Genomic DNA, 21,333 nt, shown 5'->3' with positions numbered 1-21,333 from the left:
TGCAAAAGGTCAAGAATTCTGGGTTGAAATACTTGTGTCATACTGTTTCCAAGTCATTGAGTAAACGTCTCTTCCAATTCCTGGCCATTGAAAAGAGCTTGGGGCATATATCTGATTCTGGTGTAGGATGTCAACAGCTATAGGCTGAGCGTGGCAGCAAGAGACAAGTAATAGCAAGGTAATAAATAACGATCTTGGTGCTGAAGATTGGGCCTTGTTCCACTGTTTGTTCATCAGATCTTTGATTTGATCTGGGACTGATAGCATGGTGTACACTGCTTGCTACAGTTGCCAGTTGTGAAAATTGTGCCTATTTACTGCTACTTGTTTTCACCTTAATCAAGACACATGAATTTGCAAAGTTCTTTGAAAAAAATATTGTCTTCCATTTTCCACCTGGCTTCGTTTTCTTCCCCACCTCTTTTCCTTTCTCCCTCCTGTGTTACTTCTCTCATTGCCTTCCTTTTCTATTTTATGTTTGCTGTTACTCCCGTGGCTGTAATCTCTGCTGCTTCCTCTTTGACATCTTTACTTCATTTGTTTAATGATCTGTTTGCCCCTCTTTGAGCAAAATCTGATTTCATTCTCCTTGTCAACTTCCCACTCTTCCTGTGCACTGTGCTGAACACTGATTTATATTTTGACTTCAGATTTACCTCTGTTCCTTCCATAAAATCAGTGACAAAATAAAACAGTGATTGATGTTGGGATTGGAAAGCATCTTGACTTCATGTTGAGTAGTTAGTGAAAAGACCAATCTGTGAAATGGAGCTCATTATGGTAACATTGTAGAATTAGGAGCAGAGTTAGGCCATTTGGCCCATCGAGTCTGCTCCGTCATTTGATATGTTTCTCAACACCATCTCCTCCTTTCTCCCCATAACCCTGATTCCCTTAAAAACCTATCTCATTCTTAAATACATTCAGCAGCTTGGCCACATAGTGGAGGCAAATGTTCCAAAACTGAGCCAAAGGTCCAGAGATGTGGGGTTGAGAGTTATTTGCTTTGCTGCTCTGAGTGTGAGCTGGCATTTGATCAGTTGCAGATAACTTTATTAAATTCAAAACCATGCTTATGTTGGAAAGCTAAAATCAGACAAGCTGCTACAAGTACTCAGCAGATGAGGCAGAATTTGTGGAATGAGAAACATGATGTGTCTCAGGCCAGTCGTGTTTCGTGATTGCTTGGAGAAGTTAAAGTTGACAGTTTTCCAAATAAGGTAATGCGCTTTGGTAGGAAGAATAAAGGCATAAATTATTTTGTAAATGGGGAGAAAATTCAAAAGTCTGAAGTGCAAAGAGACCTGGGAGTTCTCGTCAAGGATTCTCTCCAGGTAAACTGCAGTCATTAGTAAGGAAGGCAGATGCAATAATTGTATTTATTTTGACAGGATTTGAATATAAAAGCAGGAATGTATTTCTGAGGCTGGAAAAGGCTCTGGTCAGACTATTTTTGGAATGTTGTGCGCAGTTTTGGGCCCCGTATCTCAGGACAGATGTACTGGCCCTGAAATATGTTCAGAGAAGGTTCATGAGAATGATCCCAGGAATGAAAAGCTTAACGTATGAAGAATGTTTGAGGACTCTAGGTCAATACTCGATGGAGTTTAGAAGGATGAGGGGGTATCTAATTGAAACTTATAGAATACTGAATGGCCTGGACAGAGTAGATGTTGGGAAGATGTTTCCATTGTTAGGAAATACTAGGACTTGAGGGCACCTTTAAAGGGAAGACCTTCTAGAACGGTGATGAGGAGAAACTTTTTTAGCCAGAGAGTGGTGAATCTGTGGAATTCATTACCGCTGAAGGCTATGGTACCACTGGAGGTCGTTGAGTATATTTAAGACTGAGAGTAGGTTCTTATGTATCAAGGGTTAAGGGGAGAAAGCAGGACGATGGGTTTGAGAAACTTCTCGGCCATAATTGAATGGCGGAGCAGTTTCGATGGGCTGAATGGCCTATTTTCTGCTCCTTTGTCTTCTGGTCTTATAAAGGCGAAGAAAGTAAACGCAAAAGAGAAAAATGGGAATTCTGTTGAAGAATAGAATTTGTTAATGTTGGCATTTCAATCCTGGCCTTCTGATGGACACACATGTTTTTAAATTTCTTTGTTTGTAGCCTCATCGGATCCTGCAGGCCCTGAAGCGCTATATCCGTGCAGAGCAGAAAGATCGGCAGCACACTCTTCGACACTATCAGCATGTCATGGCTGTAGATCCAGAGAAAGCAGCACAGATGAAATCACAGGTGAGTGAAATGTTATGAAACACAGATTAAATGCTGCTGTTACCAAATGACAAGGAAATCTTTTTCTGCTCAGTGTCTGGTTCATCTCTAGGATGCTCCTGAGGCACAGGCTTCAAATACAAGCTATCCTGAGGCCAGAATAGTTTCAGATTTTCAAATTAAATATAGTAAAATAACTCCAAGGTTAAATATGTTTTTTTAAAGTAAACCTGGAAATGTACAGTAATATTCTCAGAAGGAGACCATTCTGCCCATTGTTTTGTTTTTGTGACAGCGCTGATTCTTTGAGCATTTTACCTTGGTACAAATCTCCTGTCTTTCCCCAGACCTGTTGCATATTATTTCTATCCAGATAATCATCCAATGCCCACTTGAATGCCTCAAGTGAATCTGCCATCCAGACCTGAACCACTCATTACACAAAAGGGTATTTTTGCTCATCTCATTTGACTCTTTAATACTGTGATATTTGAATTCTGTGCCCTCTTGTTCCTGATCCTTTTATAAGCAGGAACACTTTCTCCCTATCCTTATCTACTCTATCCAAACTTCTCATGATTTTGAGAACTTTTATATGATCTCTTAAGCTTCCACTCACCAAAGGGAATACTCCCAACCTCAAAGCTATTCTTATCCAGGAGCCATTCTTGTAAACCTCTTCTGTGTACTCTCCAACTAGTTGATATCCTCTTAATGTGTGCCCAGAACAAAAGAGCAGTTCCAGCTGAGGCCTAGCAAGTGTCTTGTATAAGCTTAGCAGGAGCTCATTAAAGTGATAAATGGGGATTTTAATCTGACAGTGTGTCTAAGACTTCACATCAATATTGTATTTCAAGACGCAGCAACTGTTCTCTTACCAGAACAATTTGCAAGATGGAACACACTAGAGTGGGACAAATAGCATTCATCTTTGGTTATGGATGTTAAGAGATATTTTAGCTCGAACACATGCAGATCTCTCCAGTATTCATGAAATTATCCAAAGGATGACACCTCCAGCACAGCAATTACAATGCTGGCTCTTTGTTCTAGATTTGTCTCATGTGTGAAGTGGAACTTGAATCCACACTGTCTGACTTAAAGATGAAAAGTGAGCCAATCACAGTGAAAACTGAAACTTGTCTTGATGCAGTGATTGATCATACAGGTAGTTCTCCTATGTCACTGTAGTTGCATTCCATTGAAACCATGCTTAATACAAAATTGCTAAATAAAAATAATGGGCCTATGGGAAAAGTGAGGATAGACCCAGAAAATAAGACACACGATCACTCAAATGTCACCCAAAAGCCCAACACAAATGATAGCATAGCCTGAATGAAGGTTTGTGTCATATTTGTTAATGAAATAAATATATATTTAACACGTTACATTGGAAAAATATTGTTAATGCAGGGACAGAGAGTTGTCATCATCATCACGACCGTCAGGTTCACTTGTGATTGCAGAAGTGGATAGTTGTGGTTGATTGTCTTCAGACTGTTCCTTGCTGGTTGGTTCAGATTGTGTGATATGCAGATACAAGAACATTTTAGAAGGACAAATGGCATGTAAAAGAGTAATGCAGCCCTGCAGGAAATGTACAGGAATTAAATAAGAATATTCTTGTCTCAGAGGGAGAGCAATGAATATCCATTAGTTTAACTTTTGAGATGAAGCTGTTAAGTATATAGCATCTGACATCAGCGCATATGTAGAACGGCATGGAGACTTTATTGCTGACATTGGCACATGCGCAGAATGGCACAGAGACAATGGTGCTGACAAGGTTGCATGTGCAGAATGGTGCGGAGACATCAGCGCATGCACAGAATGGCATGCAGACTTTGTCACTGACATTGGCGCATATGCAGAATGGCACGGAGACTTCGGTGCTGATATTGGTGCATGCGCAGAATGGCACGGAGACTTTGTCACTGACATTGGTGCATATACGGAACAGCACAGAGACTTTGGCGCTGACATCGGCACATGTGCAGAGCGGCTTTGGCGTCGATATCCGCACTTGCGCAAAATGGCACGGGGACTTTGGTGCTGGCATCGGCACGTGCGCAGAGACGCGTGGAAACTTTGGCGCTGATACTTGCGCATGCACAGAATGGCATAGAGACTTTGGCATTGTCGTCAACACACGCACAGAATGGAGCATGTGAAACGATCTCCTCTGAAATTGCACTTTTGCAAACAGGTAAGTATTCTCGAAAATACAGTTACCTAATTCTTCAGTGACATTATAGTCAAATCATGCTTTCTCTGAGAACTATCTGTATTTGGATTTCATGATTGTTAGTATGTGCAAGCAAATTTTGAAAAGCTTAATATGATTGTCTTTCACGTCTAGGTGGTGACCCACCTCCGTGTTATCGAGGAGCGGATGAACCAGAGCCTGTCTCTGCTTTACCAGGTGCCATTTGTTGTTGAGGAAATCCAAGATGAGATTGGTGGGTACAAGGCCTGCAGCATAATCACCTGTTTTTGTTTGATAGCTTGGGAATGCTTACAGTGTAGAAAAGTATTTCAATTACTCTCTCAATACAGATTGGTACTGGTGGGCACCAGTCTTGGCATAGTCTTAGTTGTTTCTTATAGTTATTGCAGAACTTTTTGGTAGTTTCGAAACTAAAGGAGGTGCTTCGCTGAGCTGAGAACTAATCCATAACTTTTTAATTGGTAGCCTTGAACTTTGATCCATGTGACTACCCATAATCTCCTGTTGTGATTTGCTATTTGCCAGCTCCTAACTTGAAACCCTCAGTCATTTTTTGCCCCTTTATGAAGGAAAATTTTGTGACAACTTTAATGAATCTCCAAGTTTCACCTGGTAAAACCTTTGGAGTTAGGCAGAGCCCACTTTTCTCCATGATGATGCTGAAGCAAGTAATAATAGGATGGTGTTAAGATGTCTGTGTTGGGAAAGTACAGCAAATTTACAACAAGTCTTACATCCATGAGTATTTATGTATTACCATTTAATAGGATTCATTTTCACACTAATTGAATATCATCCTGTTGTCAGCCAGCAAGACTGCTATGTAACTCTACCTTATGGTTCTATGCATCTTCATGTTGATTAAGATTTGATCTTCACAAGACAAAAACTGACGGTGATTGAAATACCAATAAGTGTGCACTTGTTAAATTCATTCACATTCTTAGCCTATGATTATCTTTGTGCTTTGAAACAACAAGAAACAAGTCATTTTACCATTTGGAAATTTAGGTCTGCTATTTCCTTGTCAATTATCCTGTTTCCCTCAGTTGGTATTGATTCTGCCTCCACATACCTTTGAGGCAGAACATTTCAAATGAATGTAAATCACTTTATACAAATATCTAACATTTTGGTCCATTTTCTGAAATCTGTCTCCATTGGTTAATGTTTCTTCAGCCACTGGAAGCAGTTTCTCCTTATTTACTCAAGCAAAACAATGATGAGAGTCTTCAATTATTTGTAAATTATCTACTTCAAGCAGATAGGGAAATTTAATATCAATGTCAAAATTATGACAATCCTCATCATTACTGTCACTCTTGTAAATGGGCACTGTACCCTTCCAAAGACCTTGATATCCTTTCTCGAATGAGAAGCTGTGCTGGAATTGGATTCAGTTTCTGAGCTTAACTTTTGGTTTTTGACAAAAAGAATGTTGTAGAATAACACAACGAAGATGCAAACTGAAAAAAAAAGGCAAAGCGGGCAAAAATCCAGCAGATGGCATATAATGTGAGGAGTATGAAGTTGTTCAATTTACCGGGAAGAATAAAAAAGTTCTGTTGTTTATAACAGAGCGTAACTGCAGAATTGTCTTGTGCTTTGAAGTGTTCTAGTGCATGAGTCACCAAAAGTTAACGTGCAGGTACATAAAGTGATTTAGAAGGCTAATGGAATATCACAAGAGGAGTTGAACACAAAAGTAAGGATGGGGCTTCAGCTAGATGGGGCAGCTTAAATGCTGTATACACTTTTAGACTCATAGGAGGATAGAACAGATGAATCATGGCTGAGGAGCTGGTGTATGGGAGAAGGATTCACATTTTTGGATCATTGGAATCTCTTTTGGGGTAGAAGTGATCTGTACAAGGAGGACGGATTGCATCTAAATTGGAAGGGGACCAATATACTGGCAGGGAAATTTGCTAGAGCTGCTTGGGAGGATTTAAACTAGTAAGGTGGGGGGGGTAGGATCCAGGGAGATAGTGAGGAAAGAGATCAATCTGAGACAGGTACAGCTGAGAACAGAAGTGAGTCAAACAGTCAGGGCAGGCAGGGACAAGGTAGGACTAATAAATTAAACTCTCTTTATTTCAATGCAAGGGTCCTAACAGGGAAGGCAGATGAACTCAGGGCATGGTTAGGAACATGAGACTGGGATATCATAGTAATTACGGAAACGTGGCTCAGGGATGGGCAGGACTGGCAGCTTAATGTTCCAGGATACAAATGCTACAGGAAGGATAGAAAGAGAGACGAGAGGAGGGGGAGTGGCATTTTTGATAAGGATAGCATTACAGCTGTCCTGAGGGAGGATATTCCTGGAAATACATCCCGGGAAGTTGTTTGGGTGGAACTGAGAAATAAGAAAGAGATAATCAACTTATTGGGATTGTATTATAGGCCCCCCAATAGTCAGAGGGAAATTGAGAAACAAACTTGTAAGGAGATCTCAGCTATTTGTAAGAATAATAGGGTGGTTATGGTAGCGGATTTTAACTTTCCAAACATCGATTGGGACTGCCATAGTGTTAAAAGTTTAGATGGAGAGGAATTTCTTAAGTGTGTACAAGACAATTTTCTGATTCAGTATGTGGATGTACTTACTAGAGAAGGTGCAAAACTTGACCTACTCTTGGGAAATAAGGCAGGGCAGGTGACTGAGGTGTCAGTGGGGGAGCACTTTGGAGCCAGTGACCATAATTCTATTCGTTTTAAAATAGTGATGGAAAAGGATAGACCAGATCTAAAAGTTGAAGTTCTAAATTGGAGAAAGGCCAATTTTGATGGCATTAGGCAAGAACCTTCAAAAGCTAATTGGAGGCAGATGTTCGCAGGTAAAGGGACGGCTGGAAAATGGGAAGCCTTCAGAAATAACAAGAATCCAGAGAAAGTATATTCTCGTCAGGGTGAAAGGGAAGGCTGGTAGGTTTGGGAATGCTGGATGACTAAAGAAGTGGAGGGTTTGGTTAAGAAAAAGAAGGAAGCACATGTCGGGTATAGACAGGATAGATCGAGTGAATCCTCAAGAGTATAAAGAAAGTAGGAGTATACTTAAGAGGGAAATCAGAAGGGCAAAACGGGGTCATGAGATAGCTTTGGCAAATAGAATAAAGGAGAATTCAAAGGGTTTTTACAAATATATTACGGACAAAGGGTTACTAGGGAGAGAATAGGGCCCCTCAAAGATCAGCAAGGCAGCCTTTGTGTGGAGCCACAGAAAATGGGGGAGACACTAAATGAATATTTTGCATCAGTATTCACTGTGGAAAAGGATATGGAAGATATAGACTGTAGGGAAGTAGATGGTGACATCTTGTAAAATGTCCAGATTACAGAGGAGGAAGTGCTGGATGTCTTGAAATGATTAAAGGTGGATAAATCCCCAGGACCTGATCAGGTGTACCAGAGAACTCTGTGGGAAGCTAGAGAAGTGATTGCTGGGCCTCTTGCCGAGATATTTGTATCATCAATAGTCACAGGTGATGTGCCAGAAGACTGGAGGTTGGCAAACGTGGTGCCACTGTTTAAGAAGGGCGGTAAAGACAAGCCAGGGCACTATAGACCGGTGATCCTGACCTTGGTGGTGGGCAAGTTGTTGGAGGGAATCTTGAGGGGCAGGATGTACATGTATTTGGAAAGGCAAGGACTGATTCAGGATAGTCAATATGACTTTGTGCGTGGGAAATCATGTCTCACAAACTTGATTGAGTTTTTTGAAGACGTAGCAAAGAAGATTGATGAGGGCAGAGCAGTAGATATGATCTATGTGGACTTCAGTAAGGCATTCGACAAGGTTCCCCATGGGAGACTGATTAGCAAGGTTACATCTCATGGGATACAGGGAGAACGAGCCATTTGGATACAGAACTGGCTCAAAAGTAGAAGACAGAGGGTGGTAGTGGAGGGTTGTTTTTCAGACTGGAGGCCTGTGACCAGTGGAGTGCCACAAGGATCGGTGCTGGGCCCTCTACTTTTTGTTATTTACATAAATGATTTGGATGCAAGCTTAAGAGGTACAGTTAGTAAGTTTGCAGATGACACCAAAATTGGAGGTGTAGTGGACAGCGAAGAGGGTTACCTCAGATTGCAACAAGGTCTGGACCAGGCGGGCCAATGGGCTGAGAAGTGACAGATGGAGTTCAGTTCAGATAAATGCGAGGTGCTGCATTTTGGGAAAGCAAATCTTAGCAGGACTTATGCACTCAATGGTAAGGTCCTAGGGAGTGTTGCTGAACAAAGAGACCTTGGAGTGCAGGTTCATAGCTCCTTGAAAGTGGAATTGCAGATAGATAGGATAGTGAAGAAGGCATTTGGTATGCTTTCCCTTATTGGTCAGAGTATTGAGTACAGGAGTTGGGAGGTCATGGTGCGCCTGTACAGGACATTGGTTAGGCCACTGTTGGAATATTGCGTGCAATTTTGGTCTCCTTCCTATTGGAAAGATGTTGTGAAACTTGAAAGGGCTCAGAAAAGATTTACAAGGATTTTGCCAGGTTGGAGGGTCTGAGCTACAGGGAGAGGCTGATCAGGCTGGGGCTGTTTTCCCTGGAGCGTCGGAGGCTGAGGGGTGATCTTGTAGAGGTTTACAAAATTGAGGGGCATGGATAAGATAAATAGGCAAAGTCTTTTCCCTGGGGTCGGGGAGTTCAGAACTCGAGGACATAGGTTCAGGGTGAGAGGGGAAAGATATAAAAGAGACCTAAGGGGCGACTTTTTCACGCAGAGGGTGGTACGTGTGTGGAATTAGCTGTCAGAGGATGTGGTGGAGGCTGATACAATTGCAACATTTAAGAGGCATTTGGATGTCTATGAATAGGAAAGGTTTGGAGGGATATGGGCCTGGTGCTGGCAGGTGGGACTAGATTTGGTTGGGATATCTGGTCGGCATGGACGGGTTGGACCGAAGAGTCTGTTTCCATGCTGTACATCTCTCTGACTCTATTTAGGGAAAAATTTAAATGGAAACAATTCAGGATATCTGATATGAACAGATTGGCTTATCAGGAAAAGGTGAACAGGCTGGGCTTATTTTCAGTGGAATATAGAAGAGTGATTAGTAATTTGAACAAAGTTTATAAGATTCCAAATGGTCTTGCTAGGATGCATGTGGACAGGATGTCTACGTTTGTGGGTGTGTCCAGGATGAGAGGGCACTGTTTTGGGGTAACCCTTGGGTCTGAGATAATGGTAAAAGTTTTGAGTTGTGTAACTATGGAATGTTTTACTTCTGAAGACAAGAAAGCAGGATGATTGAATATTTTTCAGTTGGAGATAGATTGTTGTTGGGCAAGGGATCAATAGTCTCAGGCTTAGATGAGAATGTGGAATTGGGAATACAAACAGATGAGCCCTGATCTTATTAAATGGTAGAGGTGGCTTGACAGACGTACTTCTGCTCGTAGTTTGTACATTCAGCAATTTTACACAATGGTTTTACACAATTTTACACAGTGGTTTTCTTGGTCATTTAAGAGCCAAGCATACTGCTATGGATGTGAAATCACATTGTAACATCATGAGATGCATGGATAGGGTGAATGCACTCAGTCTTTTAGCCGGATTGGGGAATCGAGGACTAGAGGGCATCAGTTTAAGGTTAAAGGTGAAAATAAAGGGAACCTGAAGGGCAAATGTTTTACATGGGGGGGTGGCACATGTATGGGATGAGCTGCCAGCAGAATTGATTGAGGCAGGTACATTAATATCGTTTAAAAGGTATTTGGACAAATACGTGGATAGGAAAGGATTGGAAGGATATGGGCCAAGTGCAGGGAAATGGGGTTCGTGAGGCCAGGTACTTTGGTCAGCATGGAACAGTTTGGGCCAAAGGGCGAAAGATTGGTTGACCCCATTACTCAGCAATAATACAGTGGTGATTGCAAGCTTAAGGCATGCTGAAAACCAGAGGGCTTTAAAGGTAATCTGGAAAGCTGTTTCCAGTTATAAGGAAGTCCAGTAAAAACATTAGGGATGGTGATGAGCTTTTTTTGGTTCTGGCATCATGTTGTGCCTGAGGAGGAGAGACACTGTTTCCAAGAATCTCCAAAACTTTATTCATCCTAGATAATGTTCCTGGGCGCTGTACATAGCTGAATAATTTTTACCCCAATATTAAGGTTGTGTTCTTGTCACCCAACGCAACCTCTGTACCTCAGCCTGTGGAACATTGCTTCCTTTAAAGTCTGTGACCTTCTTGGGCCTTTTCCTAAGCTAGTAAGGCATCTGACTCAGGTAAAAATAGAAAGTAATTTTTCAAGTCCTGTAATATCTCCCAAGCAGTAAAGAACATTGCAGAGGCATATGATGAGATACATGGAACAGTATGGCACAGGAATGGGCCCTTTGGCCCACAAAGTTGTGCCAAACTAATCCCTTCTGCCTGCTCATGGTCCATATCCCTCCAATCCTTGTATATTCATGTGCTTATCTAAACGTTCCTTCAATATCCCTATCGTAATTGCCTCCACCACCACTCCTGGCATTGCGTTCCATACTCTTACCACTCTGTGTTTAAAAAAAACACTTGCCCATCGCATCTCTTTTGAACTTTCCCATCTCATCTTAAATACATTCTCCCTAGTTTTAGACGTTGCAAATCTGGGGGGAAAATATTCTGACTGTCAACCCTATTTATGCATGTCATAATTTTATAGACTTCTATCAAGTCTCCCATTAGCCTCTGCTGCTCCAGAAAAAACAACCCAAGTTTCTCAAGTCTCTTCATCTAGTTTGGACTCTCTACCACAATCTCTGGCAGCCCAATCCAGACATTCACCACCGTCTGCATGTAAACATTGCCCCTTTTGTATCTCTCCCCTCTCAACGTAGCCCTATATTTTTTAGTTTTGGAGTCCCTTATCATTTGGAATGGCTATTGTCTATCTGCGTTTATATATGCCTTTCATGATTTTATAGACCTTTATCAGGTCACCCCTCAGACTCCTATACTCCAGGGAAAAAATCCCAACCTTTTCAACCCCACCTTATAACTCAAACATTTGAAGGAAGCACTAAGGGTGTCACACAATATACTCTGGGGGTTGTCTGTCACCAAGAGTGGCTTGGCAGCAGCATTGCTGATCAAACTGGTAGGTTCCTAAAGGATCGAGCTCTTAAGGATAGTGGAATCAAGGTTATGGGGATAAGGTAGGAACAGGATACTGATTTGAGGATGATCAGCCATGATCATAATGAATAGTGGTGCTGGCTCGAAGGGCAGAATGGCCTACTCCTGCACCTATTGTCTATTGCTAGACTAGGTTGGTAGCAGGTAGTGAAGGAAAAGCATATTTGACCTTATCCTTACCAATATGCCTGCTGCAAATGCTTCTGTCCCTGACAGTATAAGTAAGAATGAACTCCACACAGTCCTTGTGGCGATGAAGTCCCACCCAACATTGAAATACCCTCCATTGTGTGGCACTACCACCGTGTTAAATGGGATAGATTTTGAACATAAAACTGGGCATCCATGATGCACTGTGGGCCATCAACAGCAGAGCTATACTCTGACACAAGCTGCAACCTCATGGCCTGGCATATCCTTCACTCAGCAATTGCCATGAAGCTTGTGATCAGCCCTGGTTCAATGGACATTGCAGGAGGGCACGTCAGGAGCAGTGCTCAGCAAACCTAAAAATGAAGTGTCAACTGGTGAGTCTACCAAACAAGACTAATGCCAAACAGCATGAGCAGCAAGTGATGGACAGAGCAAAGGATCAGATGCAAGCTCTGCAGTCCAGCCACGTCCAGTCATGAATGGTGGTGGACAATTCACAACTCATTGGAGAAGGGTGCCACACAAATATTCCCATCCTTAATAATGGAAGTGCCAAGCGCATCTGTACAAAAGATAAAGCTGAAGTATTTGCAGCAATGTTCAGCCAGAAGTGCCGAGTGGATGATCCATTGGACCCAACGACATCGGCAGGAAAGAGGGATGAGGTCATAGAAAGGGAGTTCAAAGAGTTTAGTTGAAAGTTGAAAAGCAGGACCTCGAGTTGTAATCTCAGCATTATTTCACGTGCCATGTGCCAGAGGGACTAGGAATATTGGTCAAACAGCTGGTGTAGGAGGGAGGGCTTCAGAAATGTGGATCATTGGGGCAGGTGGGTCCTACACAAAAAGGACAGCTTGCATCTAAACTGAAAGGGCAACAACATCCTGGTGAGAAGGTTTGCAAGTGGCACTCAGGAGGGTTTAAACTAGGGTGGTGGGGAGCGGGAACAAGAGCAGTAGGTCAAGCAGTAAAATGACTGAAAAGTCTGAGACCAAGGCCAGTAAGACTACGAGGATTACTGAACATGGCTGAATTGACAGTCTGAGGTATGCTTGTTTTAATGAAAGAGGTATGAAATAAAAGGCAGATGAATTTGGAGCCTGGATTAGTACATCTATTTATGGTTTTGTAGCTATTACAGAGACTTGGTTGAGAGAAGGGCAAGACTGCATTCTGAGTTTTAAAAGTTTCAGGTGAGATAGAGAGAGATATAAAAGAGATGGAGGAGTTGCATTACTGATTAAGGAGAATATCTCAGCTGTACTGAGGAAGGACGCATTTTGGGGGCTCATCCGGTGAGGCTGCTGGATAGAACTCGGAAAAGCAAGTGTGCAGTCACTTTGAGGGGATTGTACAACAGGCCTACCAGTAGCCTGCAGATGATAGAGGAATAGGTATGTGGATAGATTATGGAAAAATGTGAAAACAACAAGGTTGTTATAGTGGCTGAATCTAACTGCCCCTGTATTGACTGGGACTCAGTGCCAGGGGCTTGGATGGGAGCAGATTTGTTAGGTGTGTCCAGGATGGTTTTTTAAAACAAAATGTAAATGTAAATAGTCCAACTCAAAGAGGAGCTATACTAGACCTGGCATTAGGGAATGAGCCTGGCCAGGTGATTGGAACTTTCATGGGAGAGTATTTTGGGAACAGTGTACATAATTTACTCCATAAGTAGTCCTCAGGTGAAAGTACTAAATTGGAGAGTGGCAAACTACCACAATATTAGGCAGAAACTGGAGAATATAAACTGGGGCAGCTGCTGGAGGACAAATCCACTGGCACGTGGAAATCTTTCAAAGGCCAGTTGATCAAGGCCTTTTATTTCATACCTCTTTCATTAAAACAAGCATACCTCAGACTGTCAATTCAGCCATGTTCAGTAATCCTCGTAGTCTTACTGGCCTTGGTCTCAGACTTTTCAGTCATTTTACTGCTTGATCTACTGCTCTTGTTCCCGCTCCCCACCACCCTAGTTTAACCCCAGTTCAGGACTATCGTGCTTCTGTGGCAATGAAAGATCAGGATGGCAAGATTTGGGAGCCTTGAATGAGAGCTTAGTCAAAAAAGAAAGGAATCGTACAAAAAGGTTTGAGAAACTGAAGAGAGACAGGGAATACAAAGATAGTAAGAAGAAACTCGAGAAACAAGAAATTAGGAGAGCTAAAAGGGGCCACAAAATGTCTTTGAAAACAGGATTAAGGAAAATGCATTTTATACACCCATATAGAGCAAGAGGGTGGCTGGAGAAAGGTTTGGTCCACTCAATGACAAAGGAAAATTATACATGGAGCCGGAGGAAATGGGCGAGGTCCTTAACAAATACTTTGCATCTATAATTCACAAAGGAGAAGGGCATAGTGTATGGTGTGTCTCAGGAGGGGATGTTAGTGTTCGAAGGCGTGTCAATGTAAAAAAGAAGCAAGTGCTATGTGTTTTAAAAAGCATTAAAGTAGGTAAGTCTCCTCGACCCAATGGGCTCTATCCCAGAATGCTGAGGGAGGCAGATGAGGAAATTGCTGGAGCCTTGTATGAAATCTTTGTCTACTCTTTCGTCTCAGGCAAGGACCCAGAGAAGTGGAGGTTAGCCAACATTGTTCCTTTTTTAAGGCCTGTGAATATTCTTTGGGATAGGTTTTACTCATATAGTCTCTTGTGCTGTCTTCCTTCCATCCTTCCAATTCTGCTCTCTTCTCCCTGGGTCGTCTTCTATGATTTTTGTTTTTCATTGCGAGTGTCTTTGTATAAATTTTCTTGGGTACCTTTAATAAATGATGTCTTCTGAGAGGTTTATTTGAGAGCATGTAGATGATTTTTGTGACTAATTTTCAAATGCCCTCCCTTTCTCCATCCCCCAGACTCGTACCCTGTCATTGATCTGCAGTTGTCAATACAATCAAATTCAAATGGTTTTTGGTATCCTGGGCATACTACTTAAATTCAAAACGGATTGCCTTAACATCAAAACACAATCCCAAGCTGATTGTTACATTTTACCAATTTTCAGCACTCTCTGCACTTGTTAGCTAATCACAGGCACATGTGCTCAATCTCTTAGCTCAGAAAAGGCATCCCTCTTTTTAAGTGACCATACACTCTTTTGACTTCGTAACACTATCATCAGTGGTTTCATGGTTATCAATGGACTCTATTTCCAGATTTTTGTTGGATTTGAATTCCACCATTTGCTGTGGAAGGATTTGAACCCAGGTCCCCGGAGTTTTTCTGGGTCCAGCAATAATACCACTAGGCCGTAACCCCTCTGTAGTAGAGTATTGTGTGCAGTTCTGGAATCCACGTTATAGAAGGGCTGAAATTACACTGCAGAAGGCGCAGAAGAAATTTACCAGGATGTTGCTTGGATTTAAGTTCTGAAGGAAGATTAGATAGACTGAAGTTATTTTCCTTGGAGCAGAGGGGAAGGGAGAGGATATGATTGAGATATGTAAAATTGAGGGACATAGACTGCAAAAACAAGAAGGAACATTTCTCCTTGGTTGAGGAAATCATTGACCAGGGGGTATAGATTTGATGTAAGGGGCAGGAAGTTTAGAGGGGATGTCAGAAAAAAATACCCAGACGATGGCAGAAATCTGAAACTCAACGCCTGTAAGAGTGGTCAAGGCAGAAACACTCAACGGATAAGTAGTATTTAGATGCCAAGGTACACAAGGCTATGGACCAAGTACTGATAAATGGGAATAGAATCGTTAGGTGGTTGTTTTAAACTAGCTGAAAATGTGTTGTTGGAAATGCGCAGCAGGTCAGGCAGCATCCAAGGAACAGGAGATTCGACGTTTCGGGCATAAGCCCTACAGACTAACAGACAGATGTCTGTGACTCCATATTGAGTTTTACAACTTCAGAATAAATCCTCAATCCTCCATCTTAATTGCAGATTTTTGGAATATTTGAGGGGTGTAACAGAATAATTCAGAGTACTTGAGGATTGGAAACTGACAATATGTCACCCCTATTCTAAAAGGAAGGGATGGAAAAATAGGCTAAGTATAGTCCGATTAGCATATTATCTATTGTTAGAAACATTTTGCAATCAATTATTAAAGAAGTAATAGCAGAACATTTTGGAAAATAATAAAGCATATTCAGCATGGCTTCATGAAAGGGAATAGTATGGATTGCAGATGCAATCAATAAAGTGTGGCGCTGGAAAAACACAGCAGAACAGTCAGCATCTGATGAGCAGGAGAATCGATGTTTCGGGCATACATAGGACATTGAGCATAGAACAGTATAGCACAATACAGGCCTTTCAGCCCTCTGTTGTGCCAAACTTTTATCCTACTCTAAACTCACATTAACCTGCATACCCTACATTTTACTTTCATCCGTGCACCTATCCTAGAGTCCCTAATGTATCTGAATCTACTACCACTGCTGGCAGTGCTTTCCACACACCTACCACTCTCTGTGTAAAGAACCTACCTCTGACATCTCCCCTAAACCTTCGTCTAATCATCTTAAAGTTATCCCCCATCATGATAGCCATTTCCACCTTGCGAAAAGGTCTCTGGTTATCCACTGTATCTATGCCTCTCAACATCTTGTACACCTCTATCAAGTCAACACTCATTCTCCTTCGCTGCAATGCGAAAAGCCCTAGCTCCCTTAACTTTTCTTCATAAGACATGCCCTCTGGTCCGGGCAGCATCCTGGTAAATCTCTTCTGCACTCTCTCTAAAGTTTCCACGTCCTCCTTATAATGAGGTGACCAGAACTGAACATAATTTTCCAAGTGTGGTCTAACCAGGGTAGCATAACCTCGCAGGTCTTAAACTCAATACCCCTGCTAATAAAAGACAGCACACCTGTTAACAACCCTGTTGACTTGGGTGGCAACTTTGAGGAATCTATAGATGTGAATTGCAAGATCCCTCTGTTTCTCCACACTGCCCAAGAATCCTTTCTTTAATCCTGTATTCAAATTTGACCTTCCAAAATGAATCACTTCACACTTTTCCAGGTTGAACTCCATCTGCCACTTCTCAGCCCATCTCTGCATCCTGTCAATGTCCCGTTGCAATGTGCAGCAGCTCTCCACACTATCCACTACTCCAACCTTTGTGTTATTGGCAAACTTACTAACCCCACCCTTCCACTTGCTTGTCCAAGTCATTTATAAAAATCGCAAAGAGCAGAGGTCCCAGAACAGATCCCTGCGGAACGCCACTGGTCACCCAGCTCCAGGCTGAATATTTGTCATCTACTACCATCCTTTATCTCCTATGGGCCAGCTAGTTCTGTATCTGGACTGCCATATTTCCCTGTATCCCATGCCTCTTTACTTTCTGAATGAGCCGACAGTGGGGTAACTTATTAAATGCCTTGCTAAAATCCATATAAACCACATCCACTGCTCTACCTTCATCAGTGTCATATCCTTTGTGATATCCTTAAATAATTCCGTAAGGCTTGAGGCATGACCAACACTATCATTAGTGACATCTATCATTATTAAGTGCTTCAAGGCATTCATAATGGCACACATCAATTCCAGTCTACCAGATTGTCTCATTCCACTACAATCCACGTTACACCGCAATAGATTCACGGCAAGCACCATCTCCCTGACCCTATACTCATCCCAGGAATGTCTGGATAACAAGGACACCTACGTCAGACTCCTTTTTTCTCACTAACAAAAGCAGAAATTGCTAGGAAAGCTCAGCCGGTCTGGCAGTATCTGTGGAGAGAAATCAGAGTTAATGATTTGGGTCGAGTGATCTTTCCTCAGAAGCAGTTCCAAGGAAGGGTCACTTGATCTGAAGCATTAATTTTGATTTCTCTCCATAGATGCTTCCAGACCTGCTGAGATTTCCTAGCAATTTCTGTTTTTGTTTGTGATCAAAAGCAGCCTCTTTCTCCATTGTTATCCAAGTTATGAACAGACCTGTCATATTAGAATTAATCTTTCTCTGCAACTTTTCTGTAGCTGTAACACCGTTCTCCAGTCTGTTTTATTTCCCTGATGTACTTATGTAAGGTATGATTTTTCACGTTACAATAGTAAATCAAATCAAGAGGGGAACCAGTAGATATATTTAGACTTCCAGGAGGAATTTGACAAGATGTCTCTCAAAAACGTTAAATCATTAAGCCCATGATGTTGGAGATAGTATATTGGCATGGATAGCAAAATGGCTAATGAGCATGAAACAGTTAGTGGGTTAAAGGATTCTTCAGCAGGTTGGCAACCTGTAAACAGGTTCCATGGGGATCGGTGCAGGGACCACAACAGTTAACAGCATATATTAATGACTTGGAGGAAGGAAGCAAATGTACTGTCACCAAATTTGCAAATGACAAAAACAGGTGGAAAAGCATGTTGCGAGAGGGATACTAACAAGAGTGGTATTCCTCTGTCCAATGCAAGAGGGTGGAATAGATTATAATCTGGGTGGGAGGGGTCTTAAGTAAGTTAGGAGAAAGTGAGGACTGCAGATGCTGGAGATCAGAGCTTGAAAATATGTTGCTGGAAAAGCGCAACCTGATGAAGGGCTTATGCCCGCAACGTCGATTCTCCTGTTCCTTTGATGCTGCCTGACCTGCATCTTAAGTAAGTTGGCAAAATGTTGGCAAACAGATTATCATGAAGGAAAATGTAAAGTTATTCATTTTGGAAGAACAACAAAATGGAGAAAAGCTGTAGAAAGCTGCAACATTACTGGATGTGGAGATTCTTCTGAATGAAATGCAGAAAGCTAGCACATGGGTGCAGCAGGTATTCAGGAAGGCTAATGGAATGTTGGCTCTTATTTCAAAGTGGTTGGAGCAAAAGAGTTGACAAGTCTCACTGCAACTGTACAATGTGCTGTTGAAACCGTATTGGGACGACTTTGAGCAGTTTTGGTCTCCCTACCTAAGAAAATATAGTTGTTTGGAAATTTTGTGGAAGTTGTTCAGAGAAGGTTCACTAGTCTTGAGAAATGAGGAAAAGCTGAACAGTTTGGGAATCTACTCACTGGATTTAGAAGAGCGGGAGGTGGTCTCATTGAAACTCAGATTCTTTAGGGGCTTGATAGAGTAAATGTTAAGAGGATGTTCCCCCTCGTGGAAGAGTCTATAGAACCATTGGGCATACCCTCAATAAAGGGTGCCAATTTAAGACTGCGTTAAAGACAAATTTCTTCGCTGAGAGTTGAGAGTCTTTGGGAGTCCTTACCACTGAGCCTTTGGGCACAGTCATTATGTACATTTAAAGCTGAGATAGATAGATTATTAGTAGGCAAAGTCAAGGGTTATAGGAAAAGGCAGGACAGTGGCTATGAAGAATGTCAGATCAGTCATAGTGTCATAGAGATGTACAGCACGGAAACACACGCTTCAGTCCAACCCGTCCATGCCAACCAGGTATCCTAACCCAATCTAGTCCCACCTGCCAGCATCCAGCCCATATCCCTCCAAAGCCTTCCTATTCATATCCCCATACTAATGCCTTTTAAATGTTGCAATTGTACTAGCCTCTCCACCACTTCCTCTGGCAGCTTATTCCATTCATGTACCACCCTCTGTGTGAAAAAGTTGCCCCTTAGGTCTCTTTTATATCTTTCCCCTCTCACCCTAAACCTATGCCCTCTAGTTCTGGACTCCCCAACCCCAGGGAAAGGAGTTTGTCTATATATCCTATCCATGCCCCTCATAATTTTGTAAACCTCTATACGGTCACCCCTCAGCCTCCGACGCTCCAGGGAAAAAACCCCAGCCTGTTCAGGGACACTATCCTATCGAATGGCAGAGCAGACTTGAGGAGCCGAACAGCCTATTCTTCCTATTTCTTATGATCTGTATGTTTCTAACTTATAATCTGTACCCACATTTTGAAGTCTTAGTCTTCAATGATTTTACAAGCGCTTGCTCATAATAAGTAAATTGAATTGGCACCTAATCTAAGTCAAAAGTGTGGTGCTGGAAAAGCACAGCAGGTCAGGCAGCATCTGGGGAGCAGGAGAATCGACGTTTCGGGCGACAGCCCATCATCAGGAATGAGCCTCAGCAGGAAGACTTGCTGTGCTCTTCCAGCACCACACTCTCGACTCTTATCTCCAGCAGCTACAGTCCTCACTCTCATACGAAATCGAAGTCAGCAGCCCAATAATGCAGGACCAGACAGCTGTAACTGTGCAACATTGGGCTCCTTGCTGCTTGAGAATAATGGATGGATGGTGAAGAAAGCTTAAGACAATCCAGGGGATAGATGAGATTGCTTTAGAAAAGTGTGCTGTACTTTAACAACCTTATTATTGTGAATGTTTGCAATTTATTTGTAATTCAGCTGCTGTTTGGTTTTTATGTAGTGAATTTATTCTGAGAGTTTGCTTTGACTCAGCAAAATGTGAAAATGTGAAATGCACTTTCCCTAGATGAGCTACTACAGGAGCAACATTTCAGTGTCGATCAGCTTGCTTCCAGCTCAGAAAGCCAAACTGCCTTTGATTCTGTTGAGGCACCATTCGTTGACGGCAAACCATTCCGACCTATTCAGGTTAAGACAATGCCAGCTATCACTGATGTCCAAGGTATGTGAATGCAAAATTATTTGGTCATTGATTAAAATGATTAAGAAATTGATTTTTTTGTAATAAAACTTAAACAAAGGCATCTAACCTTATGAGAGAGATTTTTCAAAGTATGGTCAAGAATTTAAAGCGTTTGTTAAAAATGCAGCTCACTTTGTAGTTTAGATTAGAGTTCTTAAGGTAATGTGCAGGTAGTGACAGAGCAGGGGAGATAATGATCCATCCTAGAATCTGGGATGGGGAGAACGGGGTATTTTGTATCTATAATTATTTGGATATATAACATTTCACTGGTCAGTATGTGCCAGTCCTCATTTGTCCATGTCTCTCTTCCTCTCTCTCTCTCTCTCTCTCTCTCTCTCTCTCTTTGTTTCTTTCCTTTCTTTCTTTCTTCTCTTTTTTTCTTTTCTTCCTTCCTTCCTTCCTTCCTTCCTTCCTTCCTTCCTTCCTTCCTTCCTTCCTCTCTCCCTTCCTTCCTCTCTCCCTTCCTTCCTTCCTTCCTCTCTCCCTTCCTTCCTTCCTTCCTCTCTCCCTTCCTTCCTTCCTTCCTCTCTCCCTTCCTTCCTCTCTCCCTTCCTTCCTTCCTCTCTCCCTCCCTTCCTTCCTTCCTCTCTCCCTCCCTTCCTTCCTTCCTCTCTCCCTCCCTTCCTTCCTTCCTCTCTCCCTCCCTTCCTTCCTTCCTCTCTCCCTCCCTTCCTTCCTTCCTCTCTCCCTCCCTTCCTTCCTTCCTCTCTCCCTCCCTTCCTTCCTTCCTCTCTCCCTCCCTTCCTTCCTTCCTCTCTCCCTCCCTTCCTTCCTTCCTCTCTCCCTCCCTTCCTTCCTTCCTCTCTCCCTTCCTTCCTTCCTCTCTCTCTCATGAAACTGCCTCCTCCTCATTCACACACTTTTTTACTCTTTTTGCTTTCTCTCTTTCCTCCCTCATCACCTCAATGCCCCTTGGTTGTTGTGCCCACTTTGCCATCTGTTTTCAACTTACTCTGTTTAGATTAAGTTTAATAATCAGACTAAACCCTTCATACACTCATTCATAGATTCATGGTATTGCACCTTGCAT

General features: G+C 42.2%; 1 protein-coding gene across 3 annotated transcripts in view; it reads left to right on the top strand.

The window, feature by feature from the left end:
• The window catches only part of aplp2 (amyloid beta (A4) precursor-like protein 2), a 219,861-nt gene that overhangs the window by 158,257 nt on the left and 40,271 nt on the right, over nt 1–21,333 (top strand). For all 3 annotated transcript variants that reach the window (XM_072592988.1, XM_072592987.1, XM_072592990.1), the window contains 3 exons: nt 2,120–2,248; nt 4,590–4,689; nt 20,124–20,279. In XM_072592988.1, the coding sequence (XP_072449089.1) occupies nt 2,120–2,248; nt 4,590–4,689; nt 20,124–20,279 (385 nt within the window). The remainder of the gene's footprint in view (nt 1–2,119; nt 2,249–4,589; nt 4,690–20,123; nt 20,280–21,333) is intronic.

The sequence above is a fragment of the Chiloscyllium punctatum genome, chromosome 23 (assembly GCF_047496795.1).
Source record: "Chiloscyllium punctatum isolate Juve2018m chromosome 23, sChiPun1.3, whole genome shotgun sequence".
Taxonomy (NCBI): Eukaryota; Metazoa; Chordata; class Chondrichthyes; order Orectolobiformes; family Hemiscylliidae; genus Chiloscyllium; species Chiloscyllium punctatum.
The sequence above is the reverse complement of the archived record's forward strand: the minus strand, read 5'-3'. Positions and strand labels throughout refer to the sequence as shown.